General features: G+C 38.9%; 1 protein-coding gene across 4 annotated transcripts in view; it reads left to right on the forward strand.

Moving 5' to 3' along the window:
- The window catches only part of PIP5K1B (phosphatidylinositol-4-phosphate 5-kinase type 1 beta), an 83,964-nt gene that overhangs the window by 22,513 nt on the left and 37,631 nt on the right, over nt 1-23,820 (forward strand). For 2 of the 4 annotated variants that reach the window (XM_030467078.1, XM_030467080.1), the window contains exons 2-5: nt 6,080-6,161; nt 6,947-7,007; nt 7,847-7,915; nt 16,232-16,362. In XM_030467078.1, coding sequence (XP_030322938.1) covers nt 7,847-7,915; nt 16,232-16,362 — 200 coding nt within the window. In that variant the 5' untranslated portion in view covers nt 6,080-6,161; nt 6,947-7,007. Of the gene's footprint in view, nt 1-6,079; nt 6,162-6,946; nt 7,047-7,192; nt 7,293-7,846; nt 7,916-16,231; nt 16,363-23,820 lie in introns of all 4 variants that reach the window. The other 2 variants (XM_030467077.1, XM_030467079.1) reach the window with 2 other exon arrangements.

Below are 23,820 nucleotides of genomic sequence, written 5' to 3' on the forward strand. Positions count from 1 at the left end.
AGAACAGTAATGCTCTGTTTCCAAGGACTTCTAAGCTTTGATTTCTTTAATAAATTTGCAGTTTTATTTCCATTGTTCTACGCAAGTTTCTGAAAATTCACAGCTGATAATTTTCAGGACATAGAGTGTGATTTTGTTATAGAAAATAAAATATGTTGCTGTAACTTGTGCTGTTGTTTTGGCTCTTTCTGTGACTCTGGATATTACAGCTGTAGAGTGATCTGTTTCACCTTAGAGAACAGGTTAATGGACTGCAAGTACCACCTTAAGTGGAATAGGAGGGCAAGGTAAGCAGTCAAATTTTCCCCCTCTAAGTGGTCAAAGGTAATTAGGTTCTATTCTGAGTATTTGTAAGCATTGATCAATGTGATACTTGCTGCTGTTCTATCTTTTTTTGCTTTCCCTTCTGAAAGCTGAAGGGGAAAGACAGATTATCTGACACTTCCTGAAGTAAATCAGAGCATGACAATATACACATACATAGTTTCTAATATAAATAACAATGGTAAATTACTTTTCATGTTCAGCCTGTGACCTGAAAAAGTTGACATTTCTAGTGCTGCTTTATTAAACAAAATGTTAATACTGTTCACATTCCTGGAAATAGGGAGTCACTGCAAAAATCAAACATTAGAGTCTTGGCATCTGATCTGACAGCGCACTGAATCTGATGTGAGTTCTGAAGCTATGTAAATGGATGAGGTGTGAACAGGTGAAACAATTCAGACAAGGAGTACAGCCAGAATGGCACTTGTTACTTGTTTTCTCTGTAGCTTTTGTGCTGTCCTGACGTTATTGTGAAGAAAGAGGAGATTTTTTTTGTTTGTTTTACTTTAGATATGAATTTATCACTTTGCATACTAGTTGTGATCTCTGCTTCTGTCTTATTTTTGAGGCAAAATTCATAGGCTAATTGGATCGTGAAACTGGACAATATGAGCAAGGCTGCCTTAGGCATTTTTTTTTCTAGGCATAACAGGCTATACAATTTCTGATCTGAAGTTTGTAGCTCAGTGCAGCTGATTGTTCTGAAACAGTTCATCCTAGCAATAATTAGACCATGGTCTTCCAGTTATAAGTAATGCGACAACTGTTACATCGTTATCACAAATTTCACTCGTAAGGTTTGACTTCCAATCATTTGTAGTATCTGGATAACTGATAAGGGGTTAGAGGGAACTTGCTGAGGTAGCAGACCTAACCATTATCTTTTTCTTCACTCTTTTCCCTCTCTACACCTCAGTTTGTTTTTTTTTTTGGTTGGCTTGTTTGGATTTTTTGTCCACATAGACCAAAAATAGATTTAAAAAAAATATTGTTTTTTTCTTATTTTAGTTTTATTTATTTTATTGCAGGCATGTTTTGTATTAGATGGCTACGTGACTTCTGCTGTACAGAAGTTAACCCATTCCACAGACCAGCATCTGAGATACCATTAAAAGAAAGAAAAAAAACCAAAACCAAAACACCCAAAAAAACCCTCAGTTTTTACCTGAAGAATATGTAACTGTCCAGACAGTCATGTAGAAACATCATTCACTGACATAAAAAGACATGAAGTTTTTGTAGAGAGGGTTAACTTGTGGTGACTCAGAAAGCTGTAGGATGTTTCATGTATTGCCAAATTTTGCTTCCTTTCACTTATTTACATCTGCATGTTGGCACGCTGCCAAGCAGTGCTTGCAGGTTCTTGAATGTGGTGTTGCTCAGGCAATTCATTAAATTATGAAAAATATAGTAACATTGTTTTAAAGTCTGTATAAGCTAAAATGTAATAAAAGCAAAAGTTGTAAAAATTTAGGTCACACTTTTCACCTGATGCTAGCCTTTTAGCTGCCTCTTGGTGTTCTGGAAGTAGTTTGACACAGAAAACCTCTGAGGTCTCTTCTTCTGTTCCTGGTGCAAGAGATACCCAGAAGTACACTGATATTTTTAGCTTGATTTCCTATGGAAACAAGATGTATGCATGCAATTTGTATGCATGTCAGAAGATGTTTTCTCTGTCTTGATCCCCTTCTTTGCAAATGATCTTGTAAATAATCTTGCTGTTCAGTTCTACTGGAGAGGAAAGGGGGAAGCTATTGTGAATTTTGATTGGTGAAAATTTGCCAACTAAATTTGACAGTGGTCCAGAGTACCAGCAAGCTTCGTGGAAAAATAGGCAAGTCGAGATGATGCCTAATAGGCAAAACCAGTGCTGATGTATGTATTCTACTAGATGACAGAAATCCCTACAGGTGGGAAGCTTTTTAAATGCATCATCTGCAAGAGATGTTTGTTCAGTGCCTAAGAAGGAGAGAGCTCCAGTCCTGATCATCCCAAGGAATTAGGAAATTACCTTTTGACCTTGCAGTTCCTCTCCCATAGCTCCAAGAATACCACCAATGGTTTTGGGGCATTCAGGGCAGAGGGGGATCACAAGTGTACAAGTTCTTTGAGAGGAGATTTTCATTACTGATTCAGTATATAACATGTAGAATACTTTTAGTTGAGGAGGTTTTCTCCTTCCCACGTCATTGGGAATGAACATTTCCAGTTTTGCACTGGAGATGCAATGTGGCAGTCTGGATACTGCTCTCTCCCTCAGCTGGTTTGGTGGAATCTCGTTGCCATATAGATCTGCAGATCCTTTTAGTGAATTGAGGAACTGACTTGTTGAGATATTTTCACAACTGCCACAACTGTGACCTGGCAGATCTTATTTAATTTACTGCAAAACTCAGTTTTATTAATGGCTTTCATTTTCATAGTTGTGAAAGATGCTGCTCCCATGTCATAAGAAAGGAGCTGCAAGGACTAACATTTAACTTGATGACTTTTTCATGTAATACACTATATTCCTGTTTAGCCCCAGTAATATCTGGTACGTTCTTTACATGTTGTGCTGACAAACCACCATCATGAAAATTGCAGTCGTGGAAAACTTCAGTTACTTAGGACAGATTGAAATCACTATTATAGTCTCCATTTTTTGTCTATTGCAGACCTAATATCCTTGGTATGAATTCAGTATGAGATCCTGTATGATTTATGAGGGGGGGTGACATTTTTCTGGAGGAAGGGAACTGTTCAGGGATTAGAAAGTGGCTGTCTCTAATGAATAGGTTGCCTGAAATGCATATGAAAACCAAATTTCTGGATCAATTCTAAAACTGTGGATTTCATCCCAGTGCATTCATTTTACAAAAATATACCCAAACCTCCCAAGAAGTCTTCCCTGAAGATCTAGTGTGTTTCAGACCACTAAAGAAAAGTGTGCACCATGATCTGTTTTATTTGTATGTTATAACCTTAAGCAGTCATAATTGCTTCTTTATAGTCTTTACCCTCTAACATTTGCCCATGGAAAAATTCAGTGTCATTTTGTTTTGCTTTTTGTTTGTTTTTCAATCTTAATATTTAAAATGATAGATTATGCCAGGTGGAAAGATAGCTGTGCATTTTCTTTCCGATGAGGATTCTTTTATTAGGCACTATAGAAGCCTGCCAGGAGTCTAGCTGGGAAGCTGTCTCAAAAGCTAGGAAAAAAAAAGTAAACCAGGCACAACAAAAGCAGCAGTCATAGTGAGAAGCTACATGGCTTGTATTTGAAATGAGATTTCTGAATAGTGTATTTTAAATCATAGACTCACAGAATGGTTTGGGTTGGAAGGGACCTTAAAGATCATCTGGTTGCAACCCCCCTGCAGTGGCAGCAACAGCTCCCACTGGGCCAGGTTGCTCAAAGCCCCATTCAGCCTGGCCCTGAACACTTCCAAGGAGGGGCCTCCAGCACTTCCAAGGAGACTTACCATCCTCACAGTAAAGAATTTTTTCTTGATCTCTAATCTAAATCTCCGCTCTTCCAAGTTTTAAACTTTGGCCTTTGACCTCTTGCTGCATGTCTGTGCAAAAAGTCTTACCCCAGCTTTCTTGTAGGCCCCTTTCAGATACTGGAAATCTGCTTTAAGGTCACCCTGAGGTCTCTTCTCCAGGTTGAACAATCTCAGCTTCCTCAGCATGTCTTAAGGGAGGGGCTTCTGCCCTCTGACCATCTTTGTGGACCTCGTCTGGTCTTGCTCCAGCATCTCCATCTCCCTTATGAAGAAAGGCTGAGGGAGCTGGGTCTCTTTAGTTTGCAGAAAAGGAGACTGAGGGGTGACCTCATCAATGTTTTCAAATATGTAAGGGGTGAGTGTCAGGGAGATGGAGTTAGGCTTTTCTCAGTGGTGACCAGTGATAGGACAAGGGGTAATGGGTGTAAATTGGAGCATAGGAGGTTCAAGTTGAATATTCGAAAAAATTTTTTTACTGTAAGGGTGACAGAGCCCTGGAACAGGCTGCCCAGGGGGGTCGTGGAGTCTCCTTCACTGGAGACATTCAAAACCTGCCTGGACACGTTCCTATGCGAGGTACTCTAGGTGGCCCTGCTCTGGCAGGGGGGGTTGGACTAGATGATCTTTCGAGGTCCCTTCCAACCCCAAGGATTCTATGATTCTATGATTCTTATGTTGGGGACTCTGGAATTTGACACAATAATACAGGTGGGGCCTCACAAGAGCAGAGTAGAGGGGGAGAATCACCTCTCTTGACCAGCTGGCCATGCTTCTTTTGATGCAGCTCAGGACACAGTGACTTTTCTGCAAGCACATATTGATGGCTCATGGTAAGCTTCTGGTCTCCGTCACCCCCAAGTCCTTCTCCTCTGGGCTGCCCTCAATTTTTTTCTCCTCCCAGCCTGTATTCATGCTTGCCTCAGCCCAAGTGCAGAACCTTTCACTTGGACTTATGGAATTTCGTGCAGTTTGAATGAGTTCACTTCTCCAGCTCCAGTCAAGGTCCCTCTGGGTGGCATCCCTTCCCTCCAGCATGTTGACTTCACCACACAGTTTGGTGTCATGAGCAAACTTGTACAGGGTGCACTCAATTCCATTGTTCATATATCTGAAAAAGGTATTAAACAGCATTTTTTATATGTAGGTGTTTGTTAATACACACTCAAGTGAAGAAATTATTGATTAATTATTGGTTGATTGCATGGATGGCTGCAATGAAAAAGGTAGCCAGCTGTGTTAGGAACATGCTGTTACATGATGTCAGGAGAGATTTTTCTAATGAAGCATTGTTTCTTTCTGTTTGGTTTTGGTTTTCTCAGGGGCAATTAATATTGGTCTTTGACAGTCAGGAAAATACCATTTTGAAACCTCTTATGAAAGGTTTTCTTAGTGGTGTTATGTATACTTCTCAGATCACTGGAAAATTAAGTTCAGTGAGTGAGGCCTGGGCATGTTTTTTAATACACTGTTACATATGTACAAGATGATGCTTGTACTAATTAAAGACAAATTATACTTGTTTTCTTTCGGTGTAGTAGAGAAATTAAATTGAGGAATAGCTTTACTGATGTAGCTTAAGATAGTTGTGATTATGAGAGGGAGAGCTGATATTAAAAAGGTATTAAATAGTAAGTGATTATGCAGTATTTTCTTGTATATTTAGTCAAACTGATTTACCTATGAAGTATCTCACCTCAACAAGACAACTTTCAGAAATTATGTTGGTAGGAACCACAACTACATAAAACTTGCAAAATGAGCCTTTTTTTGTTATTCATGAATATTCAGTGTAGAGTCCTCAGGTGAAAACTGTTGTCACTCCTGTTGCTTATATTTTTGGCTTTGGTGGAATTAAATTATGGGCTATCCTGTAATGTGTAGCTATAAGTGTACCTTATAGGGTTTCATATTTAGCTTTTTTAATTCCTTGTGAGAGAAAGCATTTAATTATCCAATACTCCTGAGCATGTATACATCTATAAAAATTAGCTATATATAAATGTTTTCTTGTAGGGTTGTTGGTACTGCAGTAGTGAAATATCTAGGGCACGAGGAAACTAGATTGCAGTTTGTCCTGTTTAACACTGTTAGCTTTTTAGTAATGACCTATTAGTAATCAAATTATTTAAAGTGATTCTTGAATAGCATAACTTCCAGCTGGATTCTTGCTTGGGCTGAAGAACAGTAGGAAAAAGAAATCCAAAGCTATTCTGCAAGATGCAGATTTGTGACTTCATAGTGATAACAGATTTTTCTTTTAATAGGTTCTGGAAAACATTAACAACAACAATGACTGGCTTGATCTTCACTCTCAGCTCCCGATGACTTATCCTTTTGTTCCTAAGGGTATGTATACTTCCATTGTGAAAGTGTTGGCAAAACCTAGAATGCTTTTAAAACACATCCTTGTAGCTTTTTATTTTATTCACTTAAGCAGCCACACTTAGAGTGTCTGCGCCAAGTGACCTCTTAACTTAGTGGTTTATTTTTGATCTAGTGCATCTTTGCAGCTCTGATAAGCAGCATTGCCAATTATCTCCTTGTTCCTTGGAGGAGATACCATGTCAAAGACAAAAGCCATGGGCCTCTGAGGCATGCCACTGATTTGGCTCAGAAGCCTCATGGTTTTGCCCATCATTGTACTGGTCAAGGTCTTCTCATGCAGTCTACTGAGGAGCAGGATTTCACTGCAATGTCTTTCTGCAGACCTTCATCCTGGTGTGGGGGAAAAGAAACATGGGGTCATGTAGAATCATAGTTGTATGCTGGACATATGCCCAAGGCAGTCCCGTGGTTTTAGTCTGTCTGGAAAATCATTCCCATTCTGGTTTTACACTGCAGACATTTAAGGTGCTTGCACAGTAATTCAGGAGAAGAGGACAGTTTGCCTCTCTTACCTATTTGATTTTTGAAGAGGTATTTACAGGAATGCTGTCTTGGAAAATCAGAATTTCAAAGACTGCACAAATGTGATTGATTCTATTGAAACTGTAAAGAAGAATGTGTGTTTGCTTTGGAAGAGGATTTAATTTCTGACTTAATTTAAAAGACAAAGAGAACAGAAAATAAAATTTCACTGAGGTCAAGTGTTTGGTCTAGTGAGTTTACCAAACCTTATTTTTATATTGCAGTTTACCTAGGAGTACACTGCCACTATACAGCGATAGACATTGCCCTCCCCTAAAGTGTAAGGTCAGGTAATGTAGAAACCTGCTGGAAGTTCACTAACAGGTGACTTAAATTGCATCTACTGCTGTTGATATGTGGGAGTTGATGAAGTAATCATAGAAAAGAGGTGGTGGAAAATGATAGCATGACCTGTAACTTTTAGTGTTACTGGAGCTGTTTTGTTAACTAATACTTCTTTAATAACCCAGAAGACATCACAGTAATGGAATTCACTACCTTTTTCATAAAGAGATGATGAAGTTGGTAGATGTGGCTTTTTCTGAATATGTATTGGTGGCCTGCTCACAGGTGGGATTTTTTTTTTCCTTCTGATTGCATCAACTATCTGACTCAGTCTGGGACTTCTGGTCTTAGAGTAAAGCTGTTCTAAAGATGTGTGTAAAGGTAGTGGAAGAAAAATTAATCAGGAACAAGTGGGGCAAGGAATATAGGTGGTGTGTATGCTTGAAAGCATGTTGCTGATTCAAAGAGAGAAGCACATAACAAGCATTAGGAAACATGAGTTATACATCAATTTCAGTAATTAAATCAAAGAGTGAATCTTGTATGCAGTAGGAAAATAGATTATAGAGTGCATTTTGAACTGCCCCTATAAAAAGGGAGAGAGATAATTTTAAACTATTTACTTTTTATCCCTCTGAAAGTGGTTTTAAGAAAATGACCAAAAAAAGAGGAAAAAAAAATTAAAATGGTAAATTCTCATGAAGTTGCACTGATCTAGGTATCTTGCTGTCCTCTAAAACATTTGAATGTAGCAAAAAATGGATAACAGGTTGTATGATGATTTCTGAAAACTTTTCTAAATCAGTGACTTTGTTTCTAACTTAAGCTTCTTTTGTTAGATGTCGTCTGTTACTGAAAATGGAGAAGTTACTGCTGGGAAGCCAAATAAAGAGAAAACGTATAAAAAGGTTAGTAAAAATTACTGCACTTTTATTTCGTGTTTTTCCGTTCATATTGGTAATTCAAATTTTTAAATGAAATATATTGCAGAACAGACTAAGGACAGGAATGAATAAAACATGTTTTATGAATGTTTTTGAAAATACTTCATTCCTTTTGTGAACTAACCGCTGCAGAACTGACTATTTGAAAGCTTCTTTAATATATCTTTAAAGTATACAGTCTTGTTAGATTGATAGAAGTTCTTTGGTCTTTGCAAGAGATACTCCTCTGGGCATAAACACCATTGTTAGAACTTTCATATGGTAGGGTCCCAAATGCTTTGAATGCTTCTGGACTACAAACCTACCTTACCACCTCCTTTGTGCTTTGCCAAACAGTACACTCCTCGTTTGCTTAGTTTTCTTTTTTTAAACAAAAAAAATCTTGTTTAAGAGAAGATATGTTTAATATAGGAGCATGCATGAATGGTAGCAGCATAAACCTATTAACATCTCATAATAGTAGATGATACTGGTTATGATTTTCTTTTTCTGTCACTGATTTTCTGGGAACAGCATTATTTAGTTCAATGTAGCACTTTTGATTGATAGCTAAGGTGATCTATGAGTGCACATTTTTCTGGCAGATTAGGGAGCACTTTGTACATCTGGAATGATGCTGAAATACTGTTTCTAGTGTTTTCTTTCTGGAATGATCATTGCTACCAGACTTACAGGTCTCAAAATCTTTTTCTCAGAGAGACAGAGAGAAGAACCACCTGTGTTTATGGCTGCTGATGAAACTTCAGCACAGATGTTTTGAAATAGAGGAAAATTTAATTGAAAGCCATGGAGTCACCTGAATCCAGTTTTGGAAAATGAAGGGATTATCAAGTTCAGCTTGGGTCAGAAAGTGATTCTGATAGTAGTTGAGGTGGAAGAATCTAATGGGTGGATATCTTGTTTCCTGAGAGAGCATTGCAACAGAGTTGTTAAGATTATTCAAACAACTACAAGAGAACTACTTTTACTGCCTTCGAAAGGCAATTATATACGAGTAAAACCCATAAAACCCCAGTATTTTCAGTTGCACTTGCTTAATGGTTTAGCATTTATGCTAGCTATCAGTATAGCATGCCACTGTTGTGTAGTTTAGACCCACCTGGTTACAAAGGACCACACAGCTGCTCACTTCCCCTTCTCCCACTTTGGAATGGAGAGGACAAAATCCACCTAAAACCTTCTGGATCAAGTCAAGGAGCAGACGGGTTTCACTCACCATTTATAGGCACAGGCAAAACAGGCTCAACTTGTGGAAAAAATCAATTTATCATTATAGCAAAACAGGGCGAAGAGAAAGCAAAACCCAGAGGTTAAACCTCACCCCACCCCTCCCTTCTTCCTGGGTCATATTACTTTGTTCCCAATATCTTTACCTCCTCCCTCCAACTAGCAGAGCCGGGCAGGGAGTGAGGTTTACAGGGCATTCCTCACACATTCTTTTCTGCTGTTCCTTCCTCCTCAGGGAAGGATTCATCACAGCCTTCCCCTGTTCCATTGTGGGATCCCTCCCATGGGAGAGGGTCCTTCATGAACCTCTCTGACATGAGTTCCTCCCATCAGGTGCAGTCCCTCAGGAGCAAACTTCTGCAGCATATGCTGACCACAGAATCATGGCTGCTTCAGGCAGAATTTCCTCCCCTGGCGTGTGGTCCTCCATGGCCGCAGATCTGCTTCTCCTCCACCATTTTTCTCCATGGGCTGCAGGTCCACATCTGTTCCACCATGCTCCTTCATGGTATGCAGGGGGACAGCTTGCCCTCTCACCACAGGGTGTGGAGGAACCTCTGCTCAGGCAGAGGCACTTTCTCCCCCTTCTTATGCACCAACCTTGGTATTTCTGCTCTGGCATTGCTCTCACCTACGATTTTGCTCTCTCCTCCCCCTCTGCTCTGCCCTGGGCTGTTATATCTGCTGTTTTCCCCTTCTTCACCTCTTCAATCGCAGAGGTGCATCCATTGTCAGTGATGGGCTCAGCATCAGCAAGAGGTGGGGACAAACTACTTGTCCCTTCCCCTGCTACAGAAAACTACTCCACACCAACCCAGCACAGCCATTCATACCCTGCACTCTCTGCACCACCATCATCATCATCAAGATCCAGAGGTGAGGGTGATGGGCAGTAGTCCAGCTTCATGAAGTGGGACCTGCAGCAGATGGACAAACAGCATGAGCTGAAGGAAGAGTGGAGTATGATATCTATAGTGACCCAGGGCTGCAAGTTGTGGAGAAAGAGTAGAACTAGTTCAGTCAGTGGGATTTTGTAGTAAGCTCTATTTTTATGTCCCTGATCATTATTTAATATAAAAGGAAAATAGCTGAAATGTGGCAACTGCAGGGAGCATGCTGAGATGAGGTAGCCACTTCCAGAAGCTTTAGCAGAAGCAGCTGCAAGAAGTGTTCTTTCAGTGGGAATGTAAGAACAGCAGGTGCTCAAGAAAGAAAGAAAGTGTAGAAGCAGTGAACATGGAAATAACTCCACATATATCTGGATTCTAGTTGCAACTTCCCAGTGTTCTTTTTAAATGTTGTGTTGAGAACACATGCTCTGTTTCAGTAGGCACTGTCCTCAGGTGGTTTGGCTTTAAGGGTTTACAAAAGCATGAAGGCTGTGTATCCTTTCAGGAGTTTGCATGGGAGTTCTGGCTCTTTCAGTAGGAGCAAATGCTTGCCTGCAGTACAAAATTCACATAATTCACATCTGGTGTAACCCATGTGGCTTGAATAATTTTGTCCAATTGAGACCCAGTGGATTTTTTTTTTTTTTACTTCACTGAAGGCATGCTTACTTCACTGAAAGAAGGCATCTACATGCAGCTATTCTGCAACAGCTCATTTCATTCAGTCCCACCAGGCAGCAGAGTGGGCTGGTGAGTCAGAGGAGAGCAGGCTTCTCCACAGACAGTAGTGAGAATAAATTGACTAATGGCAGCTACCTGGGGAGAAGCATGGCTGTGAAGTGCTGTTAATCAGTGGCAGCTTTTCCTCAGGTGCCTTTTTCTTCCCATCTCTTACACAGAACTCTGGTAACTGGGTATCTCCATTTCATTAGGCAGATTTTCAAACCTCTTTGATGGTAGTATGAAGGGTGGAAGAAAGTAAACATCATCTTGCCTTCCAGAGGGATAATGAGGTGGATTTGCTGTGAATGAGTTTGGATTTTTTCATTGCTTTATTGCACCTACAATAAGGCAGGTGTCTTCTGGGAGAATCACCGTCTTTGCCCCAGAAAGTTCATAGGTCAAACTGATAAAAGGAGTTATAAAAAGGGAGAACAGGTAAACAAGGACATAGCTTACACCAACATAGTCCTAAAGGACATCCCTAGGATGTCTACTCTTAAACAAAACAAGAATGCTGGAGTTACATTTTTCCTGAGATGCTTGTGGGGAATGCATCGGAACTTAGTAAAGAACAATTGACACTTAAAAAAATAACTGTATTATTAAGAGTAGTGGGAAGCCTCTAAAAGTAAACAAAGCTTGCATCCCATTCAGTTCTTATCTGCTCATGGTTTGCTAAATGACGTGTTTTCTGTCATTAGTAGTCCTGTATAAGTATGGAAACAATACAAGAAAACTAAAAGAATGAACTGTTTACCACATCTGAAGTCTTTGTGTGCTAGGTACCCAGAACCAATCCTTTACCATCATATCAATGGTTAATTAGGTTTGCCAGACATTTACAAACATCACATTCTAGTGGAAATAGTTACTGAACAAGGTATAATATACTTTCTGAATATAATATGATAAAGTACCATACTATTCTATATAGCACCTATACTTTAGTCATCCCTGGAATTTTTTTCTGTTATTTTTTAAAGAACAGACTATTCCAGTTCTTCAGTAGCCTTGTCTGTAACTTTCACAGTTGTTAAATAGCTTCAATTCCATTGATCCCTTGTGATCTGAAGGTAAACTTTCTTTACATACGGGTATCTGATTAACACCTTTCTTTTATGAAAATGACCAATTTAAATTATACAGAACTAGTCTGAATACAATTATCTGTAGGAAAAACAATCCTGTTAATACATTCATGGGATCACACACAAGCTTAATACCTGATTTGAAAGGATTTAAGTGATCGTATTTTGCTGCTCTGTAAAAGGAATTCAGCTTAGAGTGATGTAGAGTGTGTGGAAGACCCATATGTAAAGAACCTGAGACATTCATGAGGCAGCGCATCCAGTGCTACGATATTTTTTGGTGATGCAGATATTCCATGTATCTAACTGTGTTCTGTACTGTATTTTCATCCTGTAACCTGTTGCTGTGCATTATAACTCTGCACATAATTTTTCACCTGGCCTTTTAACAGTGCTGTACAACATATATATAGAATACAAATTTTACTTCCGTCAAAAAAGAGACAAGGCATGTTTCATCAGAGTGAAGACAATTTAAGCTTTTATATGCATGGATAAAACTGCAGAGGCAGAAGACGAGGAAGAATTAAGTTTAATTTTGAGTATGTTCATGTTGTGGACAGCAAGGCAGACTGACTAAAATAAAAAATGTGAGAATGCTAAAGGTGGATTACCTTAGCATTGTATGAGCTGCACAAGTGAGGTTAATTGGAGCTTGAGGTGAAAATAACAAAAGTTGTTACAATATTATTTGCTAATCTGTTGGATACAGAGCAATCAAAAGGGTGATCCCATTCATATTCAACGTGAAGCTGAGTCTAGCAGAGTCTGCCATGGAGGTATTGCTTCAACAACTTAGAAACTGTGGAACTTCTCCTGGAGCACTTTATCCCCAGTAAATTTCCTGTAATGCAGCTCTTTTCCTTTATTTGGTCTGTTCCCATTTAACAGGTGGTAGGTGGGTGAGAAATGTCCCTGCTTGCTTTGTCCCTGCTTTTCTGGGGTAGTAGGGCAGGGAGTGGGCATTTTCTAAGTTTACATGGCTGCAGTAATTGTAATTTACATTATACTTAAACATATAGTTTTGTGCTTTCCTTCTCATAATCTACATAAGATACAGTTTAACCTGAATTTGTGTAAAAGTCTTGCTTTGGAGAGAAATCCAGGAGTCCCACTACCAAGTACAGAGCTTGCTGACTGTTTGGCACTGAGCATTGAATTAACATAAATTTATTCTCCAATAAGGTATTTTGTGATGGCAATGGCACATTCATTTTGAGGAGGTAGGCTGTTTGCTCATTCAGACTTCATTTTTCCTTTGTAGCCAGTAGAAGGTAAAACACAAATAAAATCCAGGATCCAGTTTGGTTATGCTGTGAGGCTGTAGAGTGTTTTTGGTTGGTTGGTTGGTTTTTTTCTTTGATTGGTTTCTCAGTTCATCTGGGTGTGTGGCCTTAGTACTTCAATAAATCTGGGAACTGACCCTGCTTGAAAACTTGTAGTTAGATGAGTTATTTTGTTCCTGATTTGCTGGACATAGAGAAGTGGTTGCTGGTGCAGGGATGCCAATGCATAGATTTTGGGGGTTGGAGAGGAAAGAGCAGGTCTGTCATTTACAGCAGTAGCCTTGGAAAGGAGGAACAGAGAAAGTCACTAAGACCTGGGCTAGTTTATGCAGTTACGTGTTGCCAAGGAGGATGGATCCTGGCCTGGCACATTAGAAACTACAATATTAGAGCCAATAAAATGTAGTTTAATGTGAAATTGGCAATATATTAGTGAGTTTTTGTCTTTGTTGTCAGTACAAAACCCACCAAAGTACCTGTGCAGTAGGCAGTGGTACCCTAATCAGCAAAAGGATGATGGTAAAACTTCTGCTTCCTTGTGCCCCTTCAGGTAATAAAGACAGTTGTCACAGTGTGCACCATGTAATACAAATGCAATTAGTTTCAGAGTCTAAAATTCATGAGCTGATGTTGTTTGTCCAGCTGAGTATTCTCATACTTGAATTTCTCAGAGCTCTAGAAGATGCTAGTAATAGTTTAAAAAATCCAAGAGACACTGTATATGGTCAGTGTACAGTTACAGCTGATATGCAGACTTTCTAAGCCACCACATGAGGCTAATAGGAAGAAAAATTTATTTCAGTCCTGAAAGAGAACTTGTGCCACAAAATTTCACTTGTGGCTGAAATTTCACTTTTTGCTTGGTCTACAGAGAGAAGGTATTCAAGAGGAATTGAAAGCGATAAGGGGCTTAGGCTTAAAACTAGATTTTGTTGTTTTCTGGGCATTAAAAGTGTCTGAGTAAGGAAGAATACTTGCAAGAGATCAGTTTTTCCATTCGCTTTTTTATATTCCAATAAATATACTTTTGTAGTCATAAAACAGATGAATCAAGACTATTTCCCCTAAGGCTTGAGAGAGCAGCCTTTTTATCCCTTCTTTGGATTCCATTACTAATCACTATAATAATAATAATGAAAATAATTAAATTGGTCCAAAACCAGGTATATGTTTGTGTTGAGACAATATTGAGGGTTTGTTTAGCTTTCATTTTAAGGCTTGTAAAAACAAACTTTTCATTTGGTAAGACCATAGCCTGTGTTGGGTTTAACTTGCCACAGTTGCTCACAACTGACCTTGGGGTCAGCAGTCAGCTGCAGCATGCTGTAATTACTATCAATTTGTTTTAAAGCAGTTGTTAAAGTATCCTAAATTATTTCATAACACCGCTCTTCTGTTAAACAGCATGTCTTGAATAGGATTGGAAACTAATGAGAAGGTAATCATATGTATAAGATCTGCAACATGCTAGTAGAAGACCAAAGACTAGGTCTTTGAATTTGCAGAAATTCTACAGATACGGTTTATGAGCTTGAAGGGTGATCCAGAGCTATCCTGAAATTACCTTGGCAGGTTACCTGCCTCTTTTCTGTTGTTTGTTTAGTTTGGTTTTGGTTTTGTTTTTTTTTTAATGGGTTACCTTCTCTTGTTTATAAAATACAGTACTGTGCTATCTGCTGCTCTTTCAGACATAGTCCCTTTGCTGTGGCACAGAACAAGATGGGCATCCAGATGTGAAGCAGAAATCCTATTTGTATGTGTATTGTTTTGATCAGAGCTACATAATTACTGCTTTTTTGGGCATTAATCATTCATGAATAGAGGCCTTTCAAGGAAAGAAAAATGTGAATCTTCTTATGACACAAAGCCAAATATTTTTAATGGTCAAAGTAGCAGTCTAAGAATGGTGTTGTTTGTTCCGAACAAACTGCCTGTTCTGAACTGTTATGCAAGGGCAAGTTCTGCTTGATGTGCAGTCTTAATTATTTAGGAGCTACACACTGTCTTTTCTAAAAATAAGCAATTACTCTAGCATACACTGTTCTCATATGCTGTTCTCTTGTGTCATAACAAGAGTAGTTTTGTCTCCTTGAACCTTTTCTTATGCAATTCCGACTCCTGATATATTTTTGTTCAAATAGTTCTGACCATGAAATTTCTGCTGTTCTTTGCCTCCACTGGTACAGTCTCCTGTTTGGTGTGTGGGAGGTAAAACCTGAAAACAGGCATCACAATGGTATCCTCAAACTGGTGAAAATACACCATGCCAAAAGAAGATATTGCCTTCCTGATAGACTTCTTTCCCTTGCCAGTGGTTTTCCTTCTTCACTCCCTACATCTTTTTTTAAGAATTCTATTCCCTAATTTCTTATTTTGACTCAGTTCTTTTTTTTAATCTGTCCAGAAAGTTTGTGTAGTCAGCATGAGAAAGTTTCAGAGATGTTCTCAATTTACATATATACAGTGGCTATCTCAACTTGGCACTGTCCTTTTGAGCCCTTTTATCCCTTGCAAGCCCTGTTCATTGAATTCAAGACATTTCACTCTATACATATAGATGTTTATAGAGAGATTTTTTTCTTCCACACCACTTTCATCGCTCTTTGGATTCCCTCCCAGTTCATTCACCTTTTGCACTGACTCTTAAGCAGACCTTAATACATACATTTGTACCCAGAAACTGTATTTAAACCATCAACTTGCTTGTCATGCCTTGGCATGCATGTGCAATTGTATAAAATTTGTGGCTGTTTTTTTCTAGAGGATAATGCATGCTGTTTCAAACTTCTGGAGGAGTTAGATCAGAAGTGTCTGAATTAGAAAACAATGTCAATTTTGGGGGCATTTTGAAAAGTTTCAGTGCATACAACCAGAGAACTGATTTTTGTAGTTATGATACAACATGGTATTTGTTTTAAGTCTTCAAGCAGTTATCTCTGAAGCCTAGGAGGTGAAGATGACATGGTGTTGTTACAAAAATAATCAAGAGTTTAGCATATAATGTAATTGATAAAGAATAGAAATGTTTTTAGCAAACTCATGCTTGATTTCTTACTTTCCATGCAGACTGCATCATCCGCTATTAGAGGTCTTATCCAGCTGGGAATAGGATACACAGTAGGAAACCTTACATCAAAATCGGTCAGAGATGTTCTTATGCAAGACTTTTATGTAGTGGAAAGTGTCTCCCTACCAAGGTAAGGACAAGCCTAATTATTTATTTTCAATTTATGTTTCAAACAAAGATTGTTTTCCAGTTCTAAAAAAATGGGGTTAGAGTAAGTTTAATGTGTGACAACTTGAAAATTACTTGAAAATTCATGTTGCTGTTGAAAGTGAGGCTGGGGAGAAAACTGGGAAGATCACACTTCAACTGAAGATTTGAAACTTGTCATTTATAGGGAAGGAAAGTAATTTTGACACTTTCAATTAAAGAAGCTGTCCACTGCAATTGGAAGTGATTTGTTGCTCTATATGCAATGATGTATTATGTCCAATATTCACATGCATAGTTTAGTTTTAAAACCTGAGAATAGTACTTAACCATCTTGTTGAGATGTCAAAATTCATGAAAATTCAAGTCCTGCAGTGTTAAGAGTAATGTAAGAATTCACATGACACTACAAGTTTCTAGCCAGAACTTCAGTCTGGGGGTGAGCTTACTAGTTGACTACATGTTGTGCACTATAACTGCTTTTCATTTGACCATCTCCAAGGTCACTTGTATCACTGCCAAGTTGATGGTATAGAATTTGTAATAATATAGTTATGCTGATGAGAAAAATAAGGTCATACTCATTTTGGGGCTTCAGAAGCTCATGCACAGTGCCCTGTAACTTTTCCAAGTTATCTGTGGTCAAATGGATGAAAAAGGTTTAGTAAAAATATTTCAAACTCTGGATGATTTGTTCTGTTCAGCATTTTCTGTGTTCTTAGAAGTGCTGAAAACCAGTAGGCTATGTGTGCAGTATTCCCTGAATCTGGGAATACTTTGTATGAGTTTTCAAAGATATTTTCATGTTCAGTTTGAATGACAAACTTCTTAAAAACTATTTACATCACAAGCAACAAAGTTAAACTGATGATGTACAAAATGATTGCAATCGCTTTAAGGCTGATCCATCCTCATGTAAATCTGCTTGATTCAGCTTGTGTTTTCCTCTGTGCTAAGATATTCTTTGAGAAGAAGAAAAATTACTTCTTATATGAAATGAAGTTTTAACATTACCTTCTTTGGTTCCTAGTAACCCAACCCAATATTCACAACCTTATTCTGGTATTAGCTTTAAGGTTTGTGCAGTGTTCTGTAGCCTTTCTCTTGGAGGCTAGGTAAATTGATGCTAACTATGTGCATGTGTTTTCACGCACTGTAGTCATAATTTTGTTTGTTTGTTAGAAAAACAAATTACAGCTGAAAAATTTGCATGTCATATAGCGAAGTTTTTATTGGTCTGAAAAATGGAGTGGGAGGGAATGAGCCATCATAGTTGTGAAATGTGTCAGGAATGCAGGAATGCTTCTGTAGTTTGTTAGGCTGTGATACTAGCTGTGTTCTTCATGGAAAGTTAAATGAAACACACATGCTAAAACTGTTTCGTTACATAGCACCAGTCTGGAAAATAATCCAGTCTCTATCTTTCTTAACATAATAGTAAAGAAGCAAGTAAAATAAAATGGTTTGCAGTCCACAGTATTGTGTATGACTTCTCTACTGTAAAACCTATATGTACATTCAGAAATGAGATTTTTCTCTTTTCTACTGGTTTTAAGCAAAAGCTGGGAAAGATTCCTTCTGGCTTAAAAAGGAATCAAAGGCAGAAAGAACAGCCTGTGTGCACTAATGTAGAATTTGTTATAAAAGGTTAAGTAGCATCTTTCTGGACAGTTTCCTATTAATAGATAAATAAATCATATGAGGACAGTTAGACAAAGGAAAGTAATCACCAGAGCAGCATAGGTGGGTTTTTTGCATAGCTGTGTGGTATATAGGAGGAGGAGGATATACAGAACCTCTCTAAAGATTACTTCCTCGTAATGTTTTGTGAAACTAAAAGCTGGTTATCCATAGCAGTCTCTTAACCCTGACCCTTGATTTCTTATGATGCATAGAAATGTCAAATTTCAAGTCCTTCCTATGTCTCAATGCAACCTGCATATTTATTTATCTAAAATTATTACAATCTAAAGCGGTATTAGTTTATATGAATTGTAATATTTCAGGGTAGCACATAATGACAGCTGCTTTCCTACTGGTTGAGAGTGCTGGGATATTGAATTTTTCATAATGACATTGCTCCTCAATCATATCTATAGGTAGCTTTGTTACCCAGAGGGAGGCGATAAGCTAAGATGGCATGTTTTTTTTCCAGATAGGGCTGCACTCCCAAGGTGCACTGCAGGTGATATTCACTTTTTCCTAGCAGGGTACCTACAGGTAAAGGCCATATTGTTAAGTCATTCCATAAATTCTCCCCCCCACACCTTTGGATTGGTCTGTGTTGAAAGCAGCTAGCTGAAACTAGTTGAAATGAGTTACACCAGCAAGTCCAGTGGGCTGATCCCTACCTAGAAGCACATTGGAGGAAGCTGATACCAAGTTAGTTTTTTGCCAGATATCCACAGCTGGAGGGTAACCTGTCTGCAAGTATGGTGCTGAAAGTAGGTAGCTTACCAAGCAAGAACCAGCATTTTCCCCCTTGTCTTGGGTGTGCATAATGCAGATGGGCTTTCCTTCATGCACAGCAGTCATTCCATCCCTGTTCACAGCAACCTGCCTCTTTGCAAGCTGTCCTGCTCCACCTTCCTTGCATGTTTTCCCTGCCTACACCTTGCCTCTGCTTGTGGCAGCGAGAGGACAGCTGTTTGGCAGAGTCATGGGCACACCCTCTGCTCTTGCACCCTCAGCAACAGGCTCACTGTTATGGTGGCAGTAATAAAATAGATGTGAGATAGCAGAAATGCAATGAAACAGAATCCTACCTGCAAGCAAACAAAAGTGTTTTATCTGTGCTCTTTTTCTGTTAGAGGAAACTAGCTGTTCGTGAATTTTATCAGTAACAATTTATAATACGCAGAGAAGATAAGTAGTCTCTGTGTATCTCTTAGCCCCTGAAGTATGTACCTCAGCACCACCTGTATCTCAGCTTTGGTAACCATAGCAAAACACTTCCATCAGTGTTTAGGAATCATGAAGAAGGGAGAAAAGCACCAAGGAAAAAACAATGGTCAGTTCAGACCTGAGCTTAACTACCCTACTCACTGTGTGAGTAACACAGTAACTCCATGGGCTGCAGGTTGTGCCTTACCCAGTGTTACTTTTTAAGTGTCTTAAATTGGTCAGTTTAGCCCAGATTAGTTTAGATTTTCATTTTAGGAAATGACTTTAAGTGATGTATGGGCATCTCTATATGAGATATGAGGTGGAAATGAATTGCAAAGGTCATTACTTTCATTTGTACACATCAGTGGTGGAGAGACTAGACAAGTGCTTTTGTTGCTTTCTGCTTCACATTGTGGCATCTCCTTCATCCCTTTGTCTTCACACTGCTCAGGAGTTTATCGTATGGTGCTTTTGGGAACTGGGGTATTATTAGGGGCTGTTATATAGGAGTTCATTGAGAACAGCTGTACAGACTGAGCTCCTTAGACTTAGAAACAAGTGCATTCTACAGTGGCCCTGTTGGCAGTGAAGATAGCAGTGTCTGAAGTCTCCACCCATCTCTCTGAATAGAGTGAAACTGCATGGGGAGCTACCAAGTAGCCTGTCTTCTGGCTTTTAAACAGTGCTTTAGAAATCAGGCAACAGATTTGTGGGGAGGTTGTGCATCCCACCTGTGCTCTCTCTCCTGTGCTTCAGCTGTGTGGGGCATATTCTCCCCTTACTCTGTGCCCCTGACTGCCTTGGTTGGAACAACTTCATTTGGTACTTTTTGTCTTAAGTAATTTGTGTAGTGTGCCCCAACTTGGCAGTGTTTTGACAACTGTTGTGTTTATCTGTGGAGCTGTCTCCCAGTAACATGTCAGTGGTCAGAGAGGCTTGTTGGTCAGGTAGTGAGCCCAGCTGTGTCAGCAGTGGTGGCTTAAGCACATCCCATGGGCACAGGGCATGCAGCTGCCTGTGAGCTGGCAATGTGGGCAGCTTGCTGAAGCATTTCCAGCAGACACATACTAAGGAGGCTCATGTTAATGATGAGGCCTGACAAGCTGAACAGGAGCTGCTCCAGTCAGTCAGCTACGTTTGGGTAGTTTGTCGTTTGCAACTTCAGAAATACAGAGCATCTGGAGCAAGGCAGTGTGCTTCAGGCTCCATCTCTTCTTTCCTTAGGTGGAGGCTGCTGCTATGCACAACTGTGGGTGTAACCTTTCTGCAGAAAGCTGTTTATCAGCCTTGTGCACTTCCCTTCCTAGTACGCTATCCTCTCAGTGTCTAGACCCTGTGTATTGAGAATGCTTGGTGTGGTTTCTAATTTAACTAGCCTGTTAGATGCTGTTGAGCTGTAGGCATCCTATGATCATCTGTACAGTGAACTGGTTCAGTTACAAGTTACTTTCTTGTGATGCTAATGAAAGGTTATTTAGTGCTTTCTACTATTTAATGTCAAAAGCTTAATACTGTATTATGATAGTATAGTATGACAGACCAAATAAGTAGTCAAAAGTACTAATAAGAGCAAAACCCTGGGCATAATTTAACCAGTCTTGATCTTACCCTGTGTCTAAAACTGAAACTGTTTTCTGGTATGTTTTCCAGGAATGATTTAGAAAAAAAGAGAAAAACTGACAGTTGCCCTTGGAAATATCTCGGTACCAAACTTTTGTCATAGGCGATTTGATGGGCTCTGTGTAGTGTCTACGTAATAAAAGTACAGAGTGGTGTGCAGGCTTGATGTGAATAGTGCTCAGGTGTTCACACTAATCTTAGCTGTCAGGTAACTTATGCCACTGTGTTTGTTGTCAGGCAGTTTCACCAGACAGGTGAGAAAGTGGCCTGAAACCTTTGATAAAGCACTTAAGCTCTTATTCAGTGCTCCATTTGCAGATATTCACAGAGTAACCCAAGTTCTGCAACAGTGTTTGCGGTTTTGTAGCACAGGTAGGAGGTTATTTCTGTTTGCAAAACAATTAGTATTCAAAATGGGGACACTGTGGCAACAAGAGCAAAACCACATTCACTGTGGCTTACTGGTCTTGGTTACTTCTTGGTTAATGTCAAATTCTTGGTAAACTTCTGATAACCTCGATATTTTTGTGGTTATGTATGGTATGTACATAACATAACATTATGTTATGTAGACATAATGTCGGCGAACTGTTTTTAAAGTACTCTGAGATCCCTTTTTCTGGGATTTTCTGGATTAAATTGTCATTTAATCATCATAAGGAAATGCTTGTGTTTTCAGCTGTAATATAGGTAGCATTGGCTTGAGTTATTTTGAAGATATTTACTATCCACAGTTGTATTTTAAAGCTGCCTTACAGAAGACTGCTTATGATAAGGTATAGTAACCAAAAGCATAGGAGAACATACAGTGAGAAGCATGGGTATTACCATTGGACTTTACTGCACTGTATGAAAAAAACTCAAGCACGCATCTTTTTTTACAGGTAGCCATAGTACCTACATACATCAGGTAGGTAACAATAGCTTCTCAGAAATGTTATTTAGGAAATAAATATACCAAAGCACTATCTGATCTGTGAGTAGGTATTTGTTGGATGCAGTTTGTAGAGTTTAAACACATTTTAATGTATTATAAAAGTGCAGCTTTATCCAAGGACAGTGAGACTGAGATTGGATACTTTTAGTTTTGAATATTGGGAGCATTTAGTTTTAGTTTATTTTGATTTTAAGATCTTAACTGTTAGCTTTCTGATGGGAGAATTGAAGTGTTCCTCATCTTTACTCTTTTTACAACACGTACAAGAAGGGTAAACATGAGCCCATGACTACAGCATGACTGCTTCTTTGTTAACAGCTACATCTAGAGAGTATTAAGATTGCTCTGAGATGAAGGCTTGCTACCAAGAGGTGCAGCTAGCTTACTGTACCCTGCGAGACAGGTGTGCTATCTCCTGAGTACAACCTGACAGGGTGTTGCTGTTGTAAAAGGCTGCCAAGGCATATGTCTGGGTGTCCTGTTTAGCAGGGAGGTTAATTTGAAAGAGGCTATTTGCAAGTTTGCCTGGTAAGCTAAATCTCTGTTTGGTTTTTTGCTTTTTGTTTTTGTTTTTTGGTACTACCTACCATTCTTCTTGCTTTTGTGGGCTTGTAGAGCTACAGTTACTAAAATACCTTGTAATCTTTGCAAGGCATTTTTTGTCATAGCATATGTATAGAGACCAGAATTCCTCAAGATTGCCATAATCCAAGCTGATATTAAAAACCTTTTCTTTTTCCTTTTCATTTTCCTGGTCTATCTGTGCCCTGCACTACGCAAGAGGAATATTAGATGATCACCTCTTTTTTTTGGTTTTATTTCTTATAGGATACATATCTGTTATGTCCAAAGCTCCATTTTGCAGCTTCAGTTCTTTTTCCACAGATCACAGGTATTTTTGTTGTTCTACATCAGAGACATAATCATCCTCACAAAACTCCCCAGCCTGATTCATACACAGTGCTTTCCACATCTACTGTAATGCAGCCAGAGTGTGGGAAAAAAGTCTGCAGAGGCTTAAGGGTTCCATGTACACATCAATATGATCATATGAAATCGTTTACTAATGATTTGCACTCTCTTATATAGAGAAGCCTTGTTTACACAATCATATCATGCAGGTGGCTTTGTATTCCAATTACACATTCCATTCTCACGGAACCACTCTTCTCACATAATTATTTTTCTCTTCTGCTGCCAATTAGTTATATCTTTGCCATTAGCTCATTTTTAGAAACCTGTAGCTAGGCCTCAATAACCATTAACCCACTGTAGCCTAAGCTGAAGTAAGTCAGGATTGTTCACAATCTGTATATTTCTGAACTGTTTCCCCAACACCGGAGTGATATGAACTTGTAAAATGTGCCAAGGAAATGTGAGGAGAAACCATGAAATACATTCTCATCAGGGCTAATAGACTTGAAGATGAGTAAATTTTATGCATCAATAAGGCAGAGATGTCTTTATATCAAGCATTCTGCACAGAAGAAGCTGTCCTTTTCAGATAACAGCAAGGGACATACTCAGCCACAATGAATTTCAAGGTTTTCTGTTACTGTAGGAAATCATTGGAAAGGGGGGTGCTTTTTCTGTTGAAAGTAGCAACAAAATCCAGAGAGGTAATGAAGAAATCTTAAATTTGTGGCAATCCTGCTTCCTGCATAACCGAAGAGCTTACTGTTGGGATTCTGTTAAATATTCTAGTAGGCAATGAAGCTGAAACTAAGAAGTCTTACAGAAATGTATTTATGTACTGAAAGGAAGGGCTTTTTTATAAAATTTGGACGATTAATCTTCTCTGATAATGATATGATGCTTCAGCAGAGAACGCTCTTCTGTATGCGTCTCACAACAATTAAATTAATTTAAAACCATGTCTGAGTTCCCAGTGTAGCTACGTATTACCCCTGTGGCATCCTCATATTGCACAAAAATTCAATTAGGTTCATCTAAATGTAGAAAACTTGATGTCAGACAAGACTGAAAGTGTTCTGAGCC

Source organism: Calypte anna, chromosome Z, assembly GCF_003957555.1.
Source record: "Calypte anna isolate BGI_N300 chromosome Z, bCalAnn1_v1.p, whole genome shotgun sequence".
Classification (NCBI taxonomy): Eukaryota; Metazoa; Chordata; class Aves; order Apodiformes; family Trochilidae; genus Calypte; species Calypte anna.